This window comes from Spermophilus citellus (genome assembly GCF_964194105.1).
Source record: "Spermophilus citellus genome assembly, chromosome: 9".
NCBI classification, from domain to species: Eukaryota; Metazoa; Chordata; class Mammalia; order Rodentia; family Sciuridae; genus Spermophilus; species Spermophilus citellus.
In genome coordinates this window covers 112,685,050-112,703,215 of record NC_138191.1, presented here as the reverse complement: position 1 = coordinate 112,703,215, position 18,166 = coordinate 112,685,050, and the positions used below count along the sequence as shown (strand labels likewise).

The window sequence follows — 18,166 nt, the reverse complement described above, 5'->3', positions numbered from 1 at the left end:
GCCAGAATCTCCGCTGTCTGGCCCATCCCCCACCCGTTTGCCTCTCACCTTTTGGCCCACGGGTCACGTTCGTGGGATGAGGAGAGGAAGGGTCGGGCAGGAGAACAAAGAAAATCTAAAATGTATAACAGGAGCAGGACACTTATTTGGTTACCAACTCTGGGTCCCCTTCTTCCTCCTGAAGGAGTCAGTTTCTATCCTTTAAAGCTTGATTTCTACGTTCCCCGCGGCAAGGACTTATGTTTCCTCGGTGGGGCAGAATTCAAGGGCTGGGTTAACAACTCGGCCTTCTCACGGTGCAGGAATATGACCTGAAAGCCTAACTCACAAGGGGCTGGTTTATAGGTGGGCCCAAACCTTCACACTCGGCTCTGGCCTTGATCGTATGCTTAATAAAAGATGTTCTTGTCTTCCTCAAGGGAGTATCTGGAGTTGTTTTCGAAACCCAAATAGAGCCCGAAGCATGGGATCTTCCGTTCTCCTTCCATAGGGGGTGGCGGGGAAGAGTGCACCTTGCAGGAAAGCGGAGGTTTGAAATAGGCGAGCAATAAATAAGCTTTCCGGACTGGAGCAGCCTCTCCTCCATCCAGGGTCCGGTTTAGAGCGGTCGCTTTCCGCTGGCGGGCTCCACCCTGGGCATGTGCCTCTCCCCACCTTTTGCCCTGCAGCTAAAAGCTTGGGAGCCAGTAGAGGTTGGCCCTGAGAAGGCTGTGTAAATGCTGGGTGGGAGCTTCCCGGTCAAAGCTAGGAGAAGGACTAGAATTCGCGTGGCCGGGGAAGAGCGGCAGGAGCTGTGACCCATCAGCAGTCTAGAGACCCTGGAGTCCTTACAGGGTAGGGGCCGAACCAGCTGAGCCAGGCCGCCCCCTCCCACGCCCACTCTGCATCTGGAGCCCGACCTACGGCTCGCGTCTCCGCCTCCAAGGCTCCAGTCTCGCAGCCCGTCCCACTCTGCCAGTACTCGCCTTCGGGACGGGCTAGGCTCTAGGAGCCCTGGAAGCCATGGGTATGTGCGGAGGGTTTGGGTGGCCTTCTGTACAACCTAAGGGGGACGTTGCAGGCCTACATCACCCCCATTCTCCCGCTTGACCTCTACCCCGAGCCTTGGACTTGTTTGGGGGTGCGCCCGCCTGGGCCAGTTTATCTTCCATGAGGCTTTTCTGAGCCGCGCCCCGATCCGGTCCTGCATCTGCAGAGGTCCTGGTTCTGGCTGAATACCACGCGCAGAAGGAGGATGAGCTGAGTTTGGCCCCCGGGGACATCGTCCGGCAGGTGCGCGAGGGGCCAGGAAGGGGCTGGTTGCTGGGAGAGCTGAGGGGCCATTGTGGCCTCTTCCCCAAGCGCCTGGTGCAGGTGAGGCCGGGTCGGGAGCGGGCTGGGGAGGGGTTGTCGGTGTTTGCCGCCCGGGAGCTTAACGCCAGTCCTCGTCCTCAGGAAATTCCAGTGGCTATGCGGGACGCCGGGGAGACCCGGAGACCACCGCGCTGCGCGCGCAGCCGAGGTGAGCTCCGGGCGGGTGGGCGCGAGCTGCGGGCGCAGCGTGGAGGCGGGCGTGGCTCTGGGAGGGGCCGTAGGGCCGATTTGTGGCCTGTGATTGGTTCCAAGGACAATACTCCACCTGAGGGCGGGGCCAGAAGGTACTAAACGTTGTGCGTCTGATCCGCCCCCCAGCTCAGCTTACTGGGGCACCCTGCTCAGGCTAACCTCTTCGTGTCGGAACCAGGTCACCCCGCCAAATCTCGGGGCCCTCAAAGATGGTGCAAAGTGAACTTCAACTACAGCCCGGAGCAGGCAGACGAGCTGAAGCTGCAAGCTGGGGAGATTGTCGAAATGATAAAGGAGGTGAGGGAATGAGATAAGAGGGTTTGGGAGAGATGATGGGGCAAGAGTGAGGAAATTTGGGTGAAGTGAGGGTGAGGGCGATGGGAATGATGAGGGGCGCAGAGATGGAAAAGTAAGGGAGCAGGGGCAGGAGCAGGTCCTCCGGCTGAATGGAGGGTGTAAGATTTCTAGAGACACTTGGCAGAACCCCTGCATCCTCCCCCCCTCCCCAGATTGAGGACGGCTGGTGGCTGGGGAAGAAGAACGGGCAGCTGGGAGCCTTCCCATCCAACTTTGTGGAGTTGCTGGACAATGGGCCCCCAAGTGAGATCTCGACCCTGTGATCAGATTGCAATCTCCAATGACCCTCCTGGTGGCATGAGCCTGTGATCCACACATCCTGACCCTGTAACCCCTTTGGTCCCTTCCCCTGACCTAACTGAATTCTCACCCTCCTAACTTTATTGTCCCCCACCAGGCCTTGGCAACCCAGACATGTCTTCCATCAGCCCTGGATCCCAGCAGCCTCCCAAGGTAAATTTGCTCAGAATGTGCACAGAGGTGGTGGGTTCCTCTTGGAAGGGCAGGAGGATCATCTTTTTCTGCCCCTCTGACCCCACTAGCTGAACAGCCTGTCCTGTAACAGCTCTCCAGAATACCTGCAGACAGGTGAGCTCCCAGCCAGAGCCCCCCTCTCCAAGCCACTCTGACTTGGGGGAGGGGGAACCTCCTAGGCTGATGGAGGAGGGAGCTGCTGACTGAGGGGGGAGGGTTGACGACAGCGAACTGACCTTCCCTCAGTCTTTCATCCTGAGATCTGCAGGGTCCTGTTTGACTACCAACCTGAGGCCCCAGATGAATTGGCACTGCGAAAGGGGGACATGGTGAAAGTACTGAAGAAGGTGTGAGAGGAACGGGGAGGGGGAGGTCTCAGGGAAGGGGACATTGAGACCCAGGAAAGGAGCCTGGGGGGCGGAGTGGTGGGTGCTCATCTTCCCGCCATGCTGTTTCTTTCTCAGAACACTGAGGATAAGGGCTGGTGGGAAGGAGAGTGTGAAGGCAGAAGAGGCGTTTTCCCAGACAACTTTGTCCTCCCACCACCCCCAGTGAGTACAGAGCTGGACATCCGGGTGGCAGGAGGCAAACTATTTTGACAAAGTTGGGGGTCATGGCACTCAGTGGACACAGAGGGGCATGAAGCTTCCTGAAAAACAGCTAAAGGGTGTGACACTTCCTGAGCCCAACTGGATGGTTACCCCAAATGAGAGTGGAATAGACTGGTGGGGCTCCTCTTTGATTCTAATGCTGCTCTGTCTAGATCAAGAAGCTGATCCCACGGACAGTGATCTCTCAGGAATCAGGTAGGTGCCTGAGGAGTCTGGGACTGGGGCATGTGCTCTGGGACATCCATCAATCCAAATCCAGAGGCCCAGAAATTCAATTTGCAGTCTCCCAGTGTTCCAGTGTACTCCAGAGGAACTTTCTCCCTGTAGGTCAAAGGTCTGGTAGGAATGTATGTGAGTCAATGTGTGGGTCAGTTTATTTATGTTAGTGTGTCAGTGTTTCTCTTTGAATCTTGAGAATGTGGTAATCACAGTCTCTAAGAATGGACCCTATATGTGTTTTGAGTCCATGAGACTCTGTTCATGAGTCTTTTAGGTGTGTCAGTGAATAGCTCTGTGTGGATTTGTACGTGTGTAGGAGTGTGTCTTTTTGTCTTTGAAGTATAATATTTGATACATGCCAAAAATAATACATAACATGTGTGTTATAAAACTTAATAATGAGCATCCCACACACTAGCCCAGGCACTAAAATATTGCCAATAAGTTAGTGTGTTTCTTCTCTTTCCTATTCTACCATTTTTTCCCACCCCAGAGGTAACCACTATCTTGAATTTTATGTTTGTGATTCTCTTGTTTTTAAGGTTTCATAATAAGTAATATGTCCAAAAGTAAATTTCTTTTTGCTTCTTTTTGAGCTTTATAAAAATGGTAGCATGGAGCTGGGGGTGCTGCTTAGTGGCAGAGTGCTTGCCTAGCATATGTAATACACTGGGTTCAAGCCTAAGCACTGCATTTTAAAAAATAAATAAAATAAAGGTATGCTGTCCATCTGCAACTACAAAAAAGTGTTTAAAAAATGGTAGCATAGGGCTGGGGATGTGGCTCAAGCGGTAGCGCGCTCGCCTGGCATGCGTGTGGCCCGTGTTCGATCCTCAGCACCACATACCAACAAAGATGTTGTGTCCGCTGAGAACTAAAAAATAAATATTAAAAAAAAAGTTCTCTCTCTCTCTCTCTCTCCTCTCTCACTCTCTCTTTAAAAAAAAAAATGGTAGCATATGTTGATAGTGTGTTTTTTGTTTTGTTTTGTTTGTTTGTTACTAGGGACTGAACCCAGGAGCGCTCTATCATTAAGCTACATCTTCAGCCTCCCTTTTTTTTTTCCTAGCTGTTGATGGACCTCCATTTTTATTCACTTAATTATATGTAGTGCTGAGAATCATCCCAGTGCCTCACAAATGCTAGACAAGTGCTCTGACACTGAGCACAACCCCAGCTTTTTTTCTTTCTTTTTTCTTTTTTTTTTTTTTTTTAATTTTTAGATAGGGTCTCACTCAGTTGTTTAGGGCCTCCCTAAATTGGTAAGGCTGGCCTTGAACTTGTGATCCTTCTTCTTCAGCCTCCCTAGTTTCTGGGATTATAGGCTTGTGCCATTGTGCCCAGTGACTTGGGTGTTTTCAATTAACATTGTTTCTAATATTCATCCATGTTGTGTGTAGATTGGCATTCTTTCTTTTTTTTTAAATTTTTTTAGTTGTAGATGAGCACAATACCTTTATTTTATTTTATTTTTTATTTTTTTAATTTTATTATTTTTTTTTAAAGAGAGAGCGAGGAGAGAGAGAGAGAGAGAGAATTTTTAATATTTATTTTTTAGTTCTCGACGGACACAACATCTTTGTTGGTATGTGGTGCTGAGGATCGAACACGGGCCACACGCATTCGAGGAGAGCGCGCTACCGCTTGAGCCACATCCCCAGCCCTTATTTTTTTTATGTGGTGCTGGGGATTGAACTCATGCCTCACGCATGCTACCATTGAGCCACAACACTGAGCCACAACTCCAGTCTAGATGTACATTTTCTATAATGTATAATATTCTTTGCAGGGAATTTACCGCAGTTTATGTATCTGGTTTCCTGATGTTGGATGTTTTAGTTGTTTCTAGCTTTTTGTGTGTGTGTGTGTGTGTGTGTTTGTTTGTGTGTATGGTGCTAGGGATTGAGCCCAGAGCCTTGTGCATGGAGTCAGGCATTCCACCAACTGAGCTATATCTACCTACCCAGCCCCTATTTCTAGTTTTTTAAAAAACTATTACAAATGGTGCTGCCATGAATATTCTTTTGCCCATCTTATGGTTTACAGATAAGATAGTTTCTCTGAGGCTGGGTGTGGTGGTGCATGCCTTTAATTCCAGTGGCTTGGGAGGCTATGACAGGAGGATCTCAAGTTCAAAGCTAGCCTCAGCAATTTAGCAAGGCCCTGAGCAACTTGGTGAGGCCCTGTCTCTAAATAAAATATAAAGGGCTGAGGATGTGGCTCAAGTGGTAGCGCGCTCGCCTGGCATGCGTGTGGCCCGGGTTCGATCCTCAGCACCACATACCAACAAAGATGTTGTGTCCGCCGAGAACTAAAAATAAATAATAAAAAATTCTCTCTCTTAAAAAATAAATAAATAAATAAAATATAAAAAAGAGCTGGGGATGTGGCTCAGTAGTTAAATGCCCCTGGGTTCAATCCCTGGTACCAAAAAAAAAAAAGTTTCTCTCAGGTATACTCCTAGGAATAAGATTGTTAGGGTTAGAGTTGTGGCTCGGTGGTAGAGCGCTTGCCTAGCATGTGTGAGGCCCTGGGTTGGATCCTCAGCACCACATAAAAATAAATAAAAAACATAAAGGTATTGTGTACAAATCAAAAATAAATATTAAAAAAAGGGAGATTGTTAGATTTTATGGTAAGTAAAGGTTCAGCTTTTGAGGTGACTGGGATTGAACCCAGGGCCTCAAGCAAGTGCTCTGCCACTAAGCCACATCCCCAGCCCCTATGAATTTAAACTTTTATGAGATAAAACCAAATTAATTTTCAAAATAATTGTATTCTTTAACACTCCACCATCAATCAGTATGAAAGATCCTGTGGATCTTCATCCTCTTCCACACTTTGGTGTTATAATATTTTATTATTTTTGTGAATCTGGTAAATCAAAGTAGCATCTCATTATGAACTGGATTTGCATTTCCTTGTTACACATTTAACAATGTGTAAGGGTTCTTTACATATTCTGAATATCAGTTTTTTATGGTATATATATTGCCAGTGTTTTTATCTTAGTTTGTGGCTTGTCTTCATTTTCTACAAAATGTTTACGAACCTAATTCTTCACTATTGTTATTATTATGACAAGCAGTATTACTGTTATCAACAGCAGCAGCAGCATTTGTGATGCTAGGGATTGAAACCAGGGCTTTGTGCATATAGACAACTGCTCTTCCATAGAACTGTATCCCCCCATAAGTTCTTTTTTTTTTTTTTTTTTCGGTTGGACACAATATCTTTATTTATTTTTATGTGGTGCTGAGGATCGAACCCAGGGCCTTGCACATGCTAGGTGAGCACTCTACCGCTGAGCCACAACGCCAGCCCGACCCCCCCACAAGTTCTTAATGTTAATGTAGTCACACATATTAATCTTGCCAGGTAAGGGCACATGCCTGTAACTCCAGCAACTTGGGAGGCTGAGGCAGGAGATTTGCAAGTTTGAGGTCAGCCTTGACCATTTAGTGAGACCTCAACAACTTAGCAAGACCCTGCCTCAAAATAAAAATAAAAAAGGGCCGATGTTGCTCAGTGGTAAACTGCCCCCTGAGATAAATCTCCAGATTCCCAGTATAAAAAAGAAAATCCTTCCCTGGGCTGGAGATACAGCTCAGTACTATAGGGCTTGCCCAGCATGGGTGAGACCTTGGTTTCAAACCCCAGTCCCAGACAAAAAGAAAAAGTAAATCCATCCCTATTCTAAGATGAAAAATTCATCTGCCTTTTCTTAAACTTTTTAAGTGTTGCTCTTTATATTTAAGTGATTTTATCCATGTAGCATTGATTTGAGTGATCCAATTTTACTTTTTCCTATATGGCCAATCAGTTCTAGCATTTATTATAAGGTTTATTCCTATATACTCCTATGTACTCTTGAGATTTTATTGTTATCTTTTAAAAAGCTAGATATTCTTCTCTTTATTGCAGGAATATAGAAAGGCATTGATGTTTGGTTTGATTTGGTACTGGGAATTGAGCCCAAGGGCACTTTACCCCAGAGCTACATTCCCAGCCCTTTTTATTTTTTTGAAACAGGGTCTCTCTAAGTTTCTGAGGGTCTTGCAAAGTTGCTGAGGCTGTCCTCAAACTTGCAATCCTCCTGCCTCAGCCTCCTGAGTAGCTATACCTGGCTGGCTTGATTTTTGTATATTGACTTTATAACCAGCCATGATGCTGAACTCTTGATTTCCAATAATTTATCTGTAGATTCCCCCCACCCCAGGGCTAGGGATGGAACTGGGGTGCTTTACCTACTGTATATCTCCAGCCATTTTTTATTTTGAGATAGGGTCTCTCCAAATTGCCAAGGCTGGCCTTGAACTTGAGGTCCTTCTGCCTTAGTCCCCTGAGCTGCTGGGATTACTGGCATATGCCACCACACCCAGCCTTACATACAATTTTTTTATTAAGAATGGATTTTAGGGTCTTGGGTTAGGGCTCAGTGGTAGAGCACTTGCCTAGCACATGCAAGGTGCTGGGTTCGATCCTCAGCACTGCATAAAAATAAATAAAAATAAAACAAAGGTATTGTGTCCAACTGCAACTAAAAAAATTATAATAAAAAAAATGAATATTGGAAAAGAAAAAGGGTGTTGAGGTCTGAGGATGCAGCTCAATGGTAGAGAATTTGCCCAGCATGTGTGACACCCTGGATTATAACCCTAGCACTGGGAAGGAAAAATGGATGTTGAATTTTCCCAAATTATTTACTGATTTTTGAAAAATTATTGTGTGATTTCTCCTATAATCTTTCAGTGGTCAATGGTGGTGAATGACATTTGTAAAATTTTTATATTTTTTATTTTATTTATTTATTTGGTAGTGGAATTAAACCCAGGGGCACTTAACGACTGAGCTGTATCATCCCCTTGTAAAATTACTGAGGTTGGCTTTGAACTTGCAATTCTCCTGCCTTAGCCTCCCAAACCACTGGGATTACAGGTGTGTGCTACCAGTAGTGCCTGGCTATAGAATCCCCTTGCATTCTTAGAATAAATCCAATTTAGTAATGGTTTCTTTTTCTTTTTCTTTTTTATTTGTTTTAACAAGTCATTGTTTCTTATCTTTTCATATACCGTTGAAATACTTTCTCAGTTTTTCTTAAGATCATAGTATTTAGGCCAGTCATAGATGGTGGTACAGACCTATAATCCCATTGACTTGGGAGGCTGAGGCAGGAGGATTGCAAGTTCAAGATCAGCCTCAGTAACTTAGGCCCTAAGCAATTTAGCAAGACCCTGTCTCAAAAAAATAAAATAAAATAAAATAAAACAAAAAATGCTGAGAATTTGGCTTAGTGGTTAAGCTCCTCTGGATTCAATCTCCAGTATAAAAAAGAAAAAAATATTTTTGTATTTACTTTCACTGTCCTCATCTGATTATCAACAATTATATTAGACCCATGAATGAGCTAAGTAAGGAGTACACATTTTGTTTTTATGGTGCTGAGGATCAAACCCAGGGACTCACAGATTAGGCAGGCACTCTACCACCAAGCTGCACCCTGATTTTGCTTTAGTTTTCTGGTAGATCGTATAAGAGGGGAATCTTTCCTTAAAAGGTGATAAAACTTGCCTGTAAATTCATATGGACTTGGTTTTGTTGTTGTTTTTTTTTTAACATTATGGGAAGATTTTAAATTATTTCTTAAATTTCTTTAAAAGTTTTAGAATAGGCAGGCAAAAAATTCTTGAAGCAATCAACTTTTTTTAATTTTTTTTTTTTTTTTTTTTTTTTTTTTTTTTTTTTTTTTTTTTTTAGTTGTAGATGGGCACAATACCTTTATTTTATTTGTTTATTTTTATGTGGTGCCAGGGATTGAACCCAGGGGCTCCTGCATGCTAGGACCCTCAGGGTTTTTTGGTTTTTTTTTTTTTTGTGATATTAGGAATTGAACCAAGAGATGCTTTACTACTAAGATACAGCCCCAGTCCTTTTAGTTTCTTATTTTGGGACAAGGTCTCACTAATTAGGTAAGGCTTATCTTCAACTTGATCGTCCTGTCATAGCCTTCTGCATAGTTAGAATTATAGGCATGTGTCCAGATCTTAAAGTCAGTTTTAAAAAGTTGTATTTGTAAAATTATCCATTTAATCTGAGTTTTCCAATTATTTGTGTGAAGTTGCTTATAATATTCTTTTATAAAATCTTTTAATCTCAGTGACAAAGTGACAATCTGCAGTTACAGCCTTTTTGCAAGTTTGTGTAAGTGCTGCAAACTAACCAATTGGGTCAGTAGGGCACCCTCCTTTTTTCATTTCTAATAATGTAGTACTTTTTTTCTTTTTCTTTCTTTTTTTTTGGGGGGGGAGGGGGGTGCTGGAGATTGAACTCAGGGGCACTTGAACACTGAGCCACATCCCCAGCCCTGTTTTGTATTTTATTTAGAGACAGGGTCACCTAGTTGCTTATTGCCTCACAGTTACTCAGGCTGGCTTTGAACTCTTGATCCTCCTGCCTCAGGCTCCTGAGCCACTGGGATTTACAGGCATGTGCCATCACGCCTGGCTTCTATTATACCTTTTTAAAAATAATGTGAAGCGCTGGGGCTTTAGTACAGTGGCAGAGTCCTTGCCTAGCATGTGTGAGGCACTAGATTAGATCCTTAGCGCCATAAAAAATAAATAAAAAAAAGCATCCTGTCCATCTATAACTACAAAAAAAGAGATTAAAAAATAATAATAATTATGAAGCTGCTGGGTGTGGTGGCAGGCACATTGCCTGTAATCCCAGTGACTCTGCAGGCTAAGGCAAGAGGATTGCAAGTTTGAGGTCAGTCTCAGCAATTTAGTGAGACCCTGTCTCAAAATAAAAAGTAAAATGGCTGTGGATGGAGCTCAGTGGTAAAGTGCCCTTGGGTTCAATCCCTAAAACCAAAAATAAATAGTTGTGAAGCTGGGTGTAGTGGCACATGCTTATAATCCCAATGACATGGGAGGCAGAGGTAGGAGGATCACAAGTCCAAGACTAGTCTCCATGTCTTAGGGAGAGCTTGTCTGAAAATTAAAAAGGGCTGGGTATGATGGCACAGGCCTATAATCTCAGCTGTGAGGGAGGCTGAGGCTGGAGGACTACGAATGAAACCCTGCCTCAGCAACTGAGTGAGGTCCTAAGCAATTTAATGAGACTCTGTTTCAAATAAAAACTGAAAAGGGTTGGGGATGTGGCTCAGTGGTTAAACACTCTGGGTTCAATCCCTGGTACCAATAAATAAATAAATAAATAAAATGATAATATTAAAAATTAAAAGGGCTTATACAACCAGAGATATGAAAAAAATGTGCTCTATAGGTGTATTATGGATTGTCATGCTTTCTGCTGTCATATATAACAAGTTAGAATAAAAAAATTAAAATTTGGAAAAAAAATTGAAAAGGGCTACTGCTGTGGTTCAGTGACAGAATGCCCTTGGGTTGGATCCTTAATGTGTTTAAAAAAAAAAAAAAAATTGTGAGGCAGGCTCAGTGGTGCATGCCTATAGTCTAGTACAGCTCCTTAGGAGGCTAAAGTGGGAAGATTACCTGAGCCCACCAGGAGTTTGAGGCCTGCCTGGGCAACATAGTGAGCACCATCTCAAAAAAAAGAACAGGAAAATGTATGTCCCTTTGCTTGTTGTTGGTCAATAACAATAACTCTCGAATGTGAAATATTTCACTTCTACTTCTTAATGTCTGTTTCCCCAGTAGACCCCAAGCCCATTCTAGCTATGGTGGGAGGAGCCTCACGGTGGGCAGGGGATGGAGGCTGAGTCATGGGCCAGGTGCTGTTGGGAGTGACTAACCTCCAAGTAGTCAGGAGTAATCAGACTCAGGATGTTTTGTTTTCCTGTGGGGCTGGGGACTGAACCCAAGGCTCTTTACTAGTGAAGCAAGTGCTCCACCACTGAGCTCCACCTCAGGATGTATTTTGATGGTGGAGCAGACAGGATCTGCTGAGGGTTTGGATATGCAGCATAAAGAAGGAAAAGGAGTCAAGGATGACTCTTCATTTCCTTGTGAGCAAGTGGGTAAATGGGTAAAACAGTGGACACTGAGAAAGAAACAGATTTAGAGGTGGGAGGCAAGAGCTTGGTTTTGGATGTCAAGTGTGTGATGCCAGTGGCTCTTCGAATCGGATTTTTTTTTTTTATTGGTTGTTCACAACATTACAAAGCTCTTGACATATCATATTCGAATCAGATTTTTAAAAATTTATTTAAATTTATATTTATATATTGTTTATTTTATTTTTTGCAGTTCTGGGGATTGAACCCTTGGCCTCCCATATGCCAGGCAAGCACTCTACCAAGAAACTACCCCTGCCCCCAAGTGGGAATATTGAGAGGGCAGTTGAACATGTGTCTGGAGCTCAGGGAGGAAGAAGGGGTTAGAGCGGTCACCTTCTTGAGAGTCAGATGGGACTCATCTGCCCACAGTCTCTGCACACAGCACAGACAGGGCCAGACTAGCATATGGATGGCAAGTCAATGAACACATGCTTCGCTGCTCTCTCCTCCCAGCTCTTAATAAGGAACCAAGAAAGTTGATGCCCAAAACATCCCTCTCTAATGTCAAGAAGCTGGTGACAGCCCCGTCTGGGCCCAGCAAAGCCAAGTAAGGAACACGTGGGGTTGGGGGAAGGAAAAAGGTACAGAGGGACTGTTCCTCCCACCTGCATCCCAGGGCCTGATGGGGATATGTTCCAGGACATCTTGGACACCCACTGGCGATAGTCAGAAGCGCCCCTCCCGAGACTCAGGTAAGGGCTTCCTTCTTTCAGTGGAGGGGACACCTGGTGGACAGTGATAAGGGTGGCTGTACTGAGGTACAGAAATGGGGAGAGATCAGGGCTCAGAGTAGCCTTGGGTCTCTGAGATTTTGCTCTGATAGGTTCCAAGGATGGCTTCCTCAGTGGGGGTCCTGGGCAACCTGGCAGAAAGCACTCCAAAACCCAGGCTTCCCGGCAGCGTTCCAAATCCAATCAGGTAAGGGGCTGGAGACATGGGAGAGTCTGGAGATACTGGGCAGAGCTGCGCCCCAGAGGTGTGGTGTGCAAGAGTGAAGGATCCTGGACAAAGGGGAACCAGACTCAACCCTTCACAGCATCCAGCCTTTGGCTGAGATCTCATCCCATCGACACAGGAGGAAGAGCCCCGCCCAGCAAAGCCCCTCTCTGTGAATAGGACCTCTGCTCTAGAGAAGACTGCCACCCCAGAGAAGATCCAGCCTCCACATAAGCCCACCAGCCCAGAGAAGATCCTAGCTCCTGACAAAGTCCCCATTCCAGAGAAGACCCTGACTCTGGAGAATAAGGCCCCCAACCCAGAGAAGATCCTGGCTTACAAAAAGGTCCCCATTCCAAAGAAGACCCGGACTCTGGACAAGGTTTCCACTCCAGAAAAGGTCTTTTCTGTGGATGAGGCCTGTGCCCTAGAAAAGAGCTTGACCCTAGAGCAAGTGTGTTCTGAAGTCTCCCCTGGAGATAATACTAAATTCCAGCACTTCTCTCCCCCGGAGAGTTTGCAGAGGGCGAAATCCCTTGTGGCTCAATCCCAAGAGGAGGCTATCATGCCAGAGAAGTACCCCCTAGAGCCTGACTCCTCAGAGAGTTGCCTTTGTATGATGAAACATGGGGATAGCTCCCCACTCCAGGATGCGTCCAAGTCTATGCCTGCCATTACCAAGCCCCAGACCCTGGAGAAGGCCAAAACCTTCCTGAAGGAGGCACTTGTGAAAGAAGAGCCTACCCCAAAAGAGGAGGAGATGCCTCTGACAGAAGAGGTGGCTCCCAAAGAGCAGGTGCTCTTTAAAGGGATAGACCCTGACCCCCAAGCCCCACACACTGTAGAGCCAACTCCAGACCAAGAGACTCCCAACTCCCATTTCCTAGTGAGGCAAAACTCTTCTGAAAGCAAGAATGATGAAGTGGATGTAAAGACTCTAAAGGATGAGATGGGGTCTCTAAGGGAGCTGCTGGGGCTGCTGGAGCTGCAGCTGGAGTAAGTGGACAGGGGCTGGGCGGTGTGGGTGTGGGGACGAAGGGAAGGGTCTGAGGACCCCTCACCTGATCCTCCTGTACACAGAGGGAAGATTACTGACATCTGGGAGGAGCTCAAGAGCGAGAGGGAGAAGCGCCGGTTGCTAGAGGTGAGTGGGGTGCAGACCCCCGCGGGAGGGTGGTAACCGCTGCCGGCCCTGACTCCCTCTCCCCTCTAGGTTCAGCTGATGCAGAGCAGACCGAAGTCGCCGAAGCAGGGCTTCAAACACGCGCAGACGCAGACGCACTGAGGTTGGGCCTGAGAGGCGCCACGGCAGGACCTGGGGGGACATCTGGCTCGGGCCAGCCCGCCCTTGTATACAGTTTTTAAAAACTCAAGAAAGTAAACAGCCCCAGACACGCCACGCTGATCCTGCCTGATTTGTGTGGGGGCGGGGCCTCTGTGGTGGGCGGGGTCTTTCGGCTCTCGCCGCCCTCCGCATTCCTGGCGGTCTCTCCCGGGCACATCTGGCCAACATGTGGCTCCCATTACGTTTCCAAGGCCTGAGCGCAGCTATTTTTATCCACCGGATGGTGGGGGGCGGGGAAGGCATCTCCTACCTATGGCAACCCCTAGCCCGAGACCTGGGGGCAGAGGGGGCTGGGCGGGTTGGGTTCTGCCTGAGGGCTGGGATTCCGGAATCCAGCTGTGCATGGAGGTTGGGCTGAGAAGCTCTTCTCTCTGGGCCCAGACATCCTCCCCCCACCCCCCACCCCCACCTACCTCCCAGAGAGTCACCTATCCACTCGAATGCACCCTCGGTTTAGACATGAACTCCGCCCCCTCAAGCACACACAGTTATATTGGGGCTGAAAGCCCTTAGCGTCAAGGTCAGGGTCCCCAGACCTTGTGTGTGATTGCAATGATGCCTGAGCCCAGGGCAAGGTGCTCAGGTGTTCGCTGGTAAGGAATGCATATTGTGGCGGAATGTGGAGCAAGGGTGTGTGACTCTTTTTGCTGTCTGTGAAGTGGGAACAAGCATGTCGGTCTGGCGGGGTGTAACGAGGTGGTACAGTCTGGTAAAGGAGTGGAGTTGGCTCTCAGTCCTGGGGACCACTAGTAGCAAGGGAACAGAGGGAGAGACTGAGTCACTGAGAATGCAGCTTTCATTGGTCACTTCACCTCTTCATCGTTTCTTAAGGAGACAAGGTGGGGACTTTGCATCTTCCTCCCACCCGGCCCAGGGAAGGGTGCCTCCCAGAAGGTAGCGCCCATATCCAATAGCACCAGGGGAATGTGAGGGGAGTGAGGCAGTCCAAAAGTCCTAGGGCAGCTCTAGGCTCAGTTGCCTGACCAGTACTCAGCGCCATGCACCATGCACCGGAGTAAGGCGTCAGTAATAGTGCATGCGGCCCAGTGTGCCCGTAGAGCTGGGCCCCAGGGTGCCGCTGCCCAGAAGGTCTGGCTGCCCTGTGCGCCAGATCTCGCGCAGGATCCGCTCGCGCTCCTCCAGCCGCTGCGCGCGCTCCAGTTCCTCAGCAGAAGTGAAAACATTGACGCTGAGGGGTCCGTCGGGCTCCGTAGCCATCTCCTGGCCAGGTAGCGTGTCGTCGGGGCCCAGTCGCGTCACCGTGTCGTCATCATCCTCATCGTCGTCCTCAGGCTCTACGGTGCTGCTGCGGAGGTCCCGGCGAGAAGCCGGACCCCCGGGCCGCGCGCGGGGCGCGCAGGAGATGCTGATGACCAGCAGACAGAGGGTCAGCAGCAGGCCAAAGCAGACGCCCAGCACGAAGTAGAGGCCAAAGCTCTCGGGGTTAGCTGGGGGACAGAGGGCAGAGGTCATGGAAGGACCTTGGCTTATAGGAGCCATTTCAACTTGGAAAGACTCTGGGTTTGGGGCAAGGACGGTAACCCCCCGAGGTAACCCCGATTTGAAGGACGGCGGGGAACAGTCATCAGGAAATCAGAGTGGGAGGGGAGGGAGTAGGTGACAGGCTGGGAAAGGGTTATAATGGCAGGGGCGTGGAGGTGGGGCGCGACCCGAAGGTGGGGAGCGATCGGGTGGTATAGGGGCGCGGAAGCGTTCTTGTCCCCAAGGCCCTTGAGCCTGGCCCTCACCGCGGATGTGTGCGTAGGCCGCCAGGCTGTTGCTGAGTAGCTCCATGTCTCTTCGGGGGGCGTCCATGCTGCTCCGGGGGCAGCTTCCCTGTCAGCCTGCGAGGTCAGCGAAGTCAATCCTCCCCTTCAACCCAGCCCAGCGCTGGCTCTGACCCGCTGGCCCCTTAGGCAGCTCCTCTCCACGGAGGAGCGGCCCTTTCCACCCCAGGAAGCGGCTCCCTAACTTGGTCGCAGACCTGGGTCCTGTTAGGGGGAATCCTTCCTCCCGGCGCGGACGCCCCTCCATCCTGGGGAGCAGTCGGGAGAGCCGCCGGAGGCTCCGCCCACCTGTGGGGTCCCCGGGAGGCCCGGTTTCGTCGTCCGGGGCGGGATGCGGGTTGGTGACGACTCCGGGGAGGGGAGGCCGCCCTCCCGAATCTCGCCCGGGGGCCGGAGGCCCGACTCACTCACCGTCAGCGCCCGTTCCCTGGCTGCCCGGCCCTGGCGGGTCCGGCGTGGGTCCCGGCGGCCGCATACACCCAGGGCCCGCCGGTCCCGCCCGGTCCGGTCCCAGCCGCCCCGCCCGGCTTGGCTCCCAGCGACGGCAGCGCGGGCCGGACACGGCCGATGGACCAGCGGCGGAAAGTTTCCTCGGAGGAAAGAGGAGGGGCGGGGCGGGGCGGCCCGGGAGGCGGAGGAAGGGCGCCGCAGAGGAAGGGGAGAGGAGCGCGCGGCCGCCGAGGGGTGGCGGTCGGCTCCCCCACAGGAAGCCGCTGGGGAGGCCGCGGGCAGGGGCCGCCCCCAGGCCACCACTAACAACAACAATAACTGTTATTAATAACGCGCTTTTCTGCCTCGGTGCCAAGCAGCGGGCTCAACCCTTTACACGTCCTCCATTTATTCCTAACAACCCTAGAACGCGAGTATCATTATCTCCACTTCGCAGATAAAGTAAGCAGAGTCATGGAGAGGCCCCAGAACCTCACCAGATGGTCAGGTTTTGAACCCACAGCTCTTTGACCCTAGCACTAAGGCTGCAAACCATTTCCCTCTCCCCTACTTCTTTCAGGGGTCTCAGACAGACCAAGCTCCCTCCCGCATCCAGGGAATACTGCCCCTCCTCCCCGATCTTTCCCAGACCTGGGCAGAGGTCGCCAGCACCTCTAGGCCCTCAACCATCTTGGAAGGAAGGAGGCTCTCAGCCCCTCCTCCCGAGGCCCAGGCATGAGTGTGTCCAGCTGGCCCAGCTCTGATCTGGTCGCGCAGGGTTAATGATTGTTGGATTGTTGAGCCAGGCTGGGGCCAGGCTTGCAGACCCAAACCCTGCATGGGGCCTCTGCTTGTGCAAAAGAGCTCTTGGGCTCCTCTTCACAGACCCCTGTGGCAGAATGCATGCCCCCACCCCCCAAACCTGCCTGGACACACACACATGCTTCTCCATTTGGGTTCGGGGTGTGTGCATGCAATGTGTGATTAGTGTTGCAGCTGGGGTCTTCTTTCTTTCTGCCCAGTACCCTCCTCCCTGCTCCATAGCTTCCCCCCCTGGTGTTGGAGCTGGGGTGAGGGGGAGGCCTTCTTGGCGGGAGCCTTAGAAAGGAGGAGGGAAGGAAGGGGGAGAGGAAATTGCAGACATAGCTGAAGGCCCTGCCTGAGGCCTGTGGGCCATCGACCCCCTCCCTGTCCAGGCCGCAGACCCCCACTCCACCACTCCTGAGACTGGGTTCAAGTAGAGGGCAGATCTAGATGGGGAAGTGACTAGGACTGACGCCCACCTGGATGTCTTTGTGACTGTTCACTCGGCTTCAAGAGGTGGCCTGGAGGTATTTCTGCCCACATCTGTGTGGTTGCCTATTTCCATTTAATAGTGCTTGAATCTGTTTGCGGGGGTGGGCATGCCTGTGTATAAACTGACACAGCCCGTGGTCAACAACTGCTGAGAGTGTGTGCCTAGCCCTTCCTCAAAATGGGGATTTGGCAGTAAACAAGACACCAGTCCTTGTCCTCTCGGAGCTGACACTAAATTGGGAAGAACGCATGGAGGAGATAGTCTTGGGTACTGTGAAGTGTGCACAGGAGGGTGGGCGAGGGGGATGGGGTGAAGGACACGGGGGTGCTGGCACAGGGACATTTGAAGTGAGACCTGAATCCTGCAAGGGGACAGCCAAGCCAGAATCTGGAGGAGAGTATCCCCAGCAGGAAAAAGGGAAAAGGGCTCACAGGACCAAAAAACCAGTATGGGCACCTGTGGGCATGGGAGAGTGACTGACAGAGAGGGCGACCATGCAGGGGCTTGCTTTTGATGATAAGTGTAGTGAGGAGGTCTGGAGAGCTTTAAGCAGGTGTCATGGTCCCATGATATTTGGGAAGATCCCTGTGGTGACTGGGGTAGGGAGGGCCACAGGGGTGCAAGAATGGAGGCAGCAGTGAGCAGGTTGGCAGCCATCCAGGCAAGTGACTGCCAGGGCCCCCGATTGGGATGGCTGGCAGAGGAGAGAGAGGAGACTGGTGGTGTTTAGAAGAGAGTTCCTGTGTGGACTTGGACATGAGGGAGGGAAGAATTTAGTGTTGATCTTGGGCCCAAGCACCGGAGGGAAGTTGATGTGGGAAGCAGGTTTTGGGGAAAGTGAGAATTTCATGTTAGATATTAGATTTGAGGTGCCCATTATATACCTGGGTGGAGGGGTCACAGAGGCAGGTGGAACCCCAAGACCCAGGTACCATTTCCAGTCAGGAAACAAGATAGATTTAACACCCAATTAGTGGTGGATCATCTAGGGTGGAAGAGTAGAGAGAGAAGAAATCTGTCTACAGCATGAACCCCCCACACCCAACTCTGGGTAGGGGTGGAGGTTACCTGCAAAAGTCCAGCGAAGTGGGAGAAAAAACAGGCAAGAGCAAGGACATGAGCAGC

At 49.6% G+C, this 18,166-nt stretch overlaps 2 protein-coding genes across 5 annotated transcripts; one reads left to right on the top strand and one right to left on the bottom strand.

Annotated features, from left to right (window-relative positions):
* The first annotated feature begins 805 nt into the window (after nt 1-805).
* SH3D21 (SH3 domain containing 21) lies at nt 806-14,153 on the top strand. Of its 4 annotated transcripts, none has more exons than XM_081306192.1 (17): nt 806-1,006; nt 1,196-1,272; nt 1,435-1,501; nt 1,724-1,842; nt 2,055-2,145; nt 2,300-2,355; nt 2,445-2,490; nt 2,623-2,723; nt 2,841-2,927; nt 3,140-3,182; nt 11,438-11,473; nt 11,701-11,794; nt 11,887-11,939; nt 12,071-12,165; nt 12,323-13,179; nt 13,264-13,327; nt 13,397-14,153. In XM_081306192.1, exons 1-17 carry the CDS (start codon nt 1,003-1,005, stop codon nt 13,466-13,468), a joined length of 1,962 nt encoding a protein of 653 aa, XP_081162318.1. In that variant the 5' UTR covers nt 806-1,002; the 3' UTR covers nt 13,469-14,153. The 4 variants fall into 4 exon arrangements, with proteins under 4 accessions (XP_081162318.1, XP_081162316.1, XP_081162317.1 ...); XM_081306190.1 differs by having other exon boundaries at nt 1,196-1,353; XM_081306191.1 differs by lacking the exon at nt 11,438-11,473 and having other exon boundaries at nt 1,196-1,353.
* Nucleotides 14,154-14,308: 155 nt separating this feature from the next.
* On the bottom strand, nt 14,309-15,929 carry EVA1B (eva-1 homolog B). The gene is made up of 3 exons (XM_081306194.1): nt 15,727-15,929; nt 15,277-15,372; nt 14,309-14,976 (listed from the first exon to the last, which is right to left on the bottom strand). The coding sequence occupies exons 2-3, from the start codon at nt 15,341-15,343 to the stop codon at nt 14,552-14,554; spliced, it is 492 nt and encodes a 163-aa protein (XP_081162320.1). The 5' UTR covers nt 15,344-15,372; nt 15,727-15,929; the 3' UTR covers nt 14,309-14,551.
* Nucleotides 15,930-18,166: the final 2,237 nt, after the last annotated feature.

What these genes read in the sequence shown, in the direction of transcription:
- SH3D21 (XM_081306190.1), top strand. An exon ending in AGCGTTCCAAATCCAATCAG is followed by an intron (nt 12,166 to 12,322) that starts GTAAGGGGCTGG and finishes CCATCGACACAG; the next exon opens with GAGGAAGAGCCCCGCCCAGC. An exon ending in AGAAGCGCCGGTTGCTAGAG is followed by an intron (nt 13,328 to 13,396) that starts GTGAGTGGGGTG and finishes TCTCCCCTCTAG; the next exon opens with GTTCAGCTGATGCAGAGCAG.
- EVA1B (XM_081306194.1), bottom strand. Translation starts at nt 15,343, where the DNA reads ATGGACGCCCCCCGAAGAGACATGGAGCTACTCAGCAACAGCCTGGCG. An exon ending in GGCCTACGCACACATCCGCG is followed by an intron (nt 14,977 to 15,276) that starts GTGAGGGCCAGG and finishes TCTGTCCCCCAG; the next exon opens with CTAACCCCGAGAGCTTTGGC.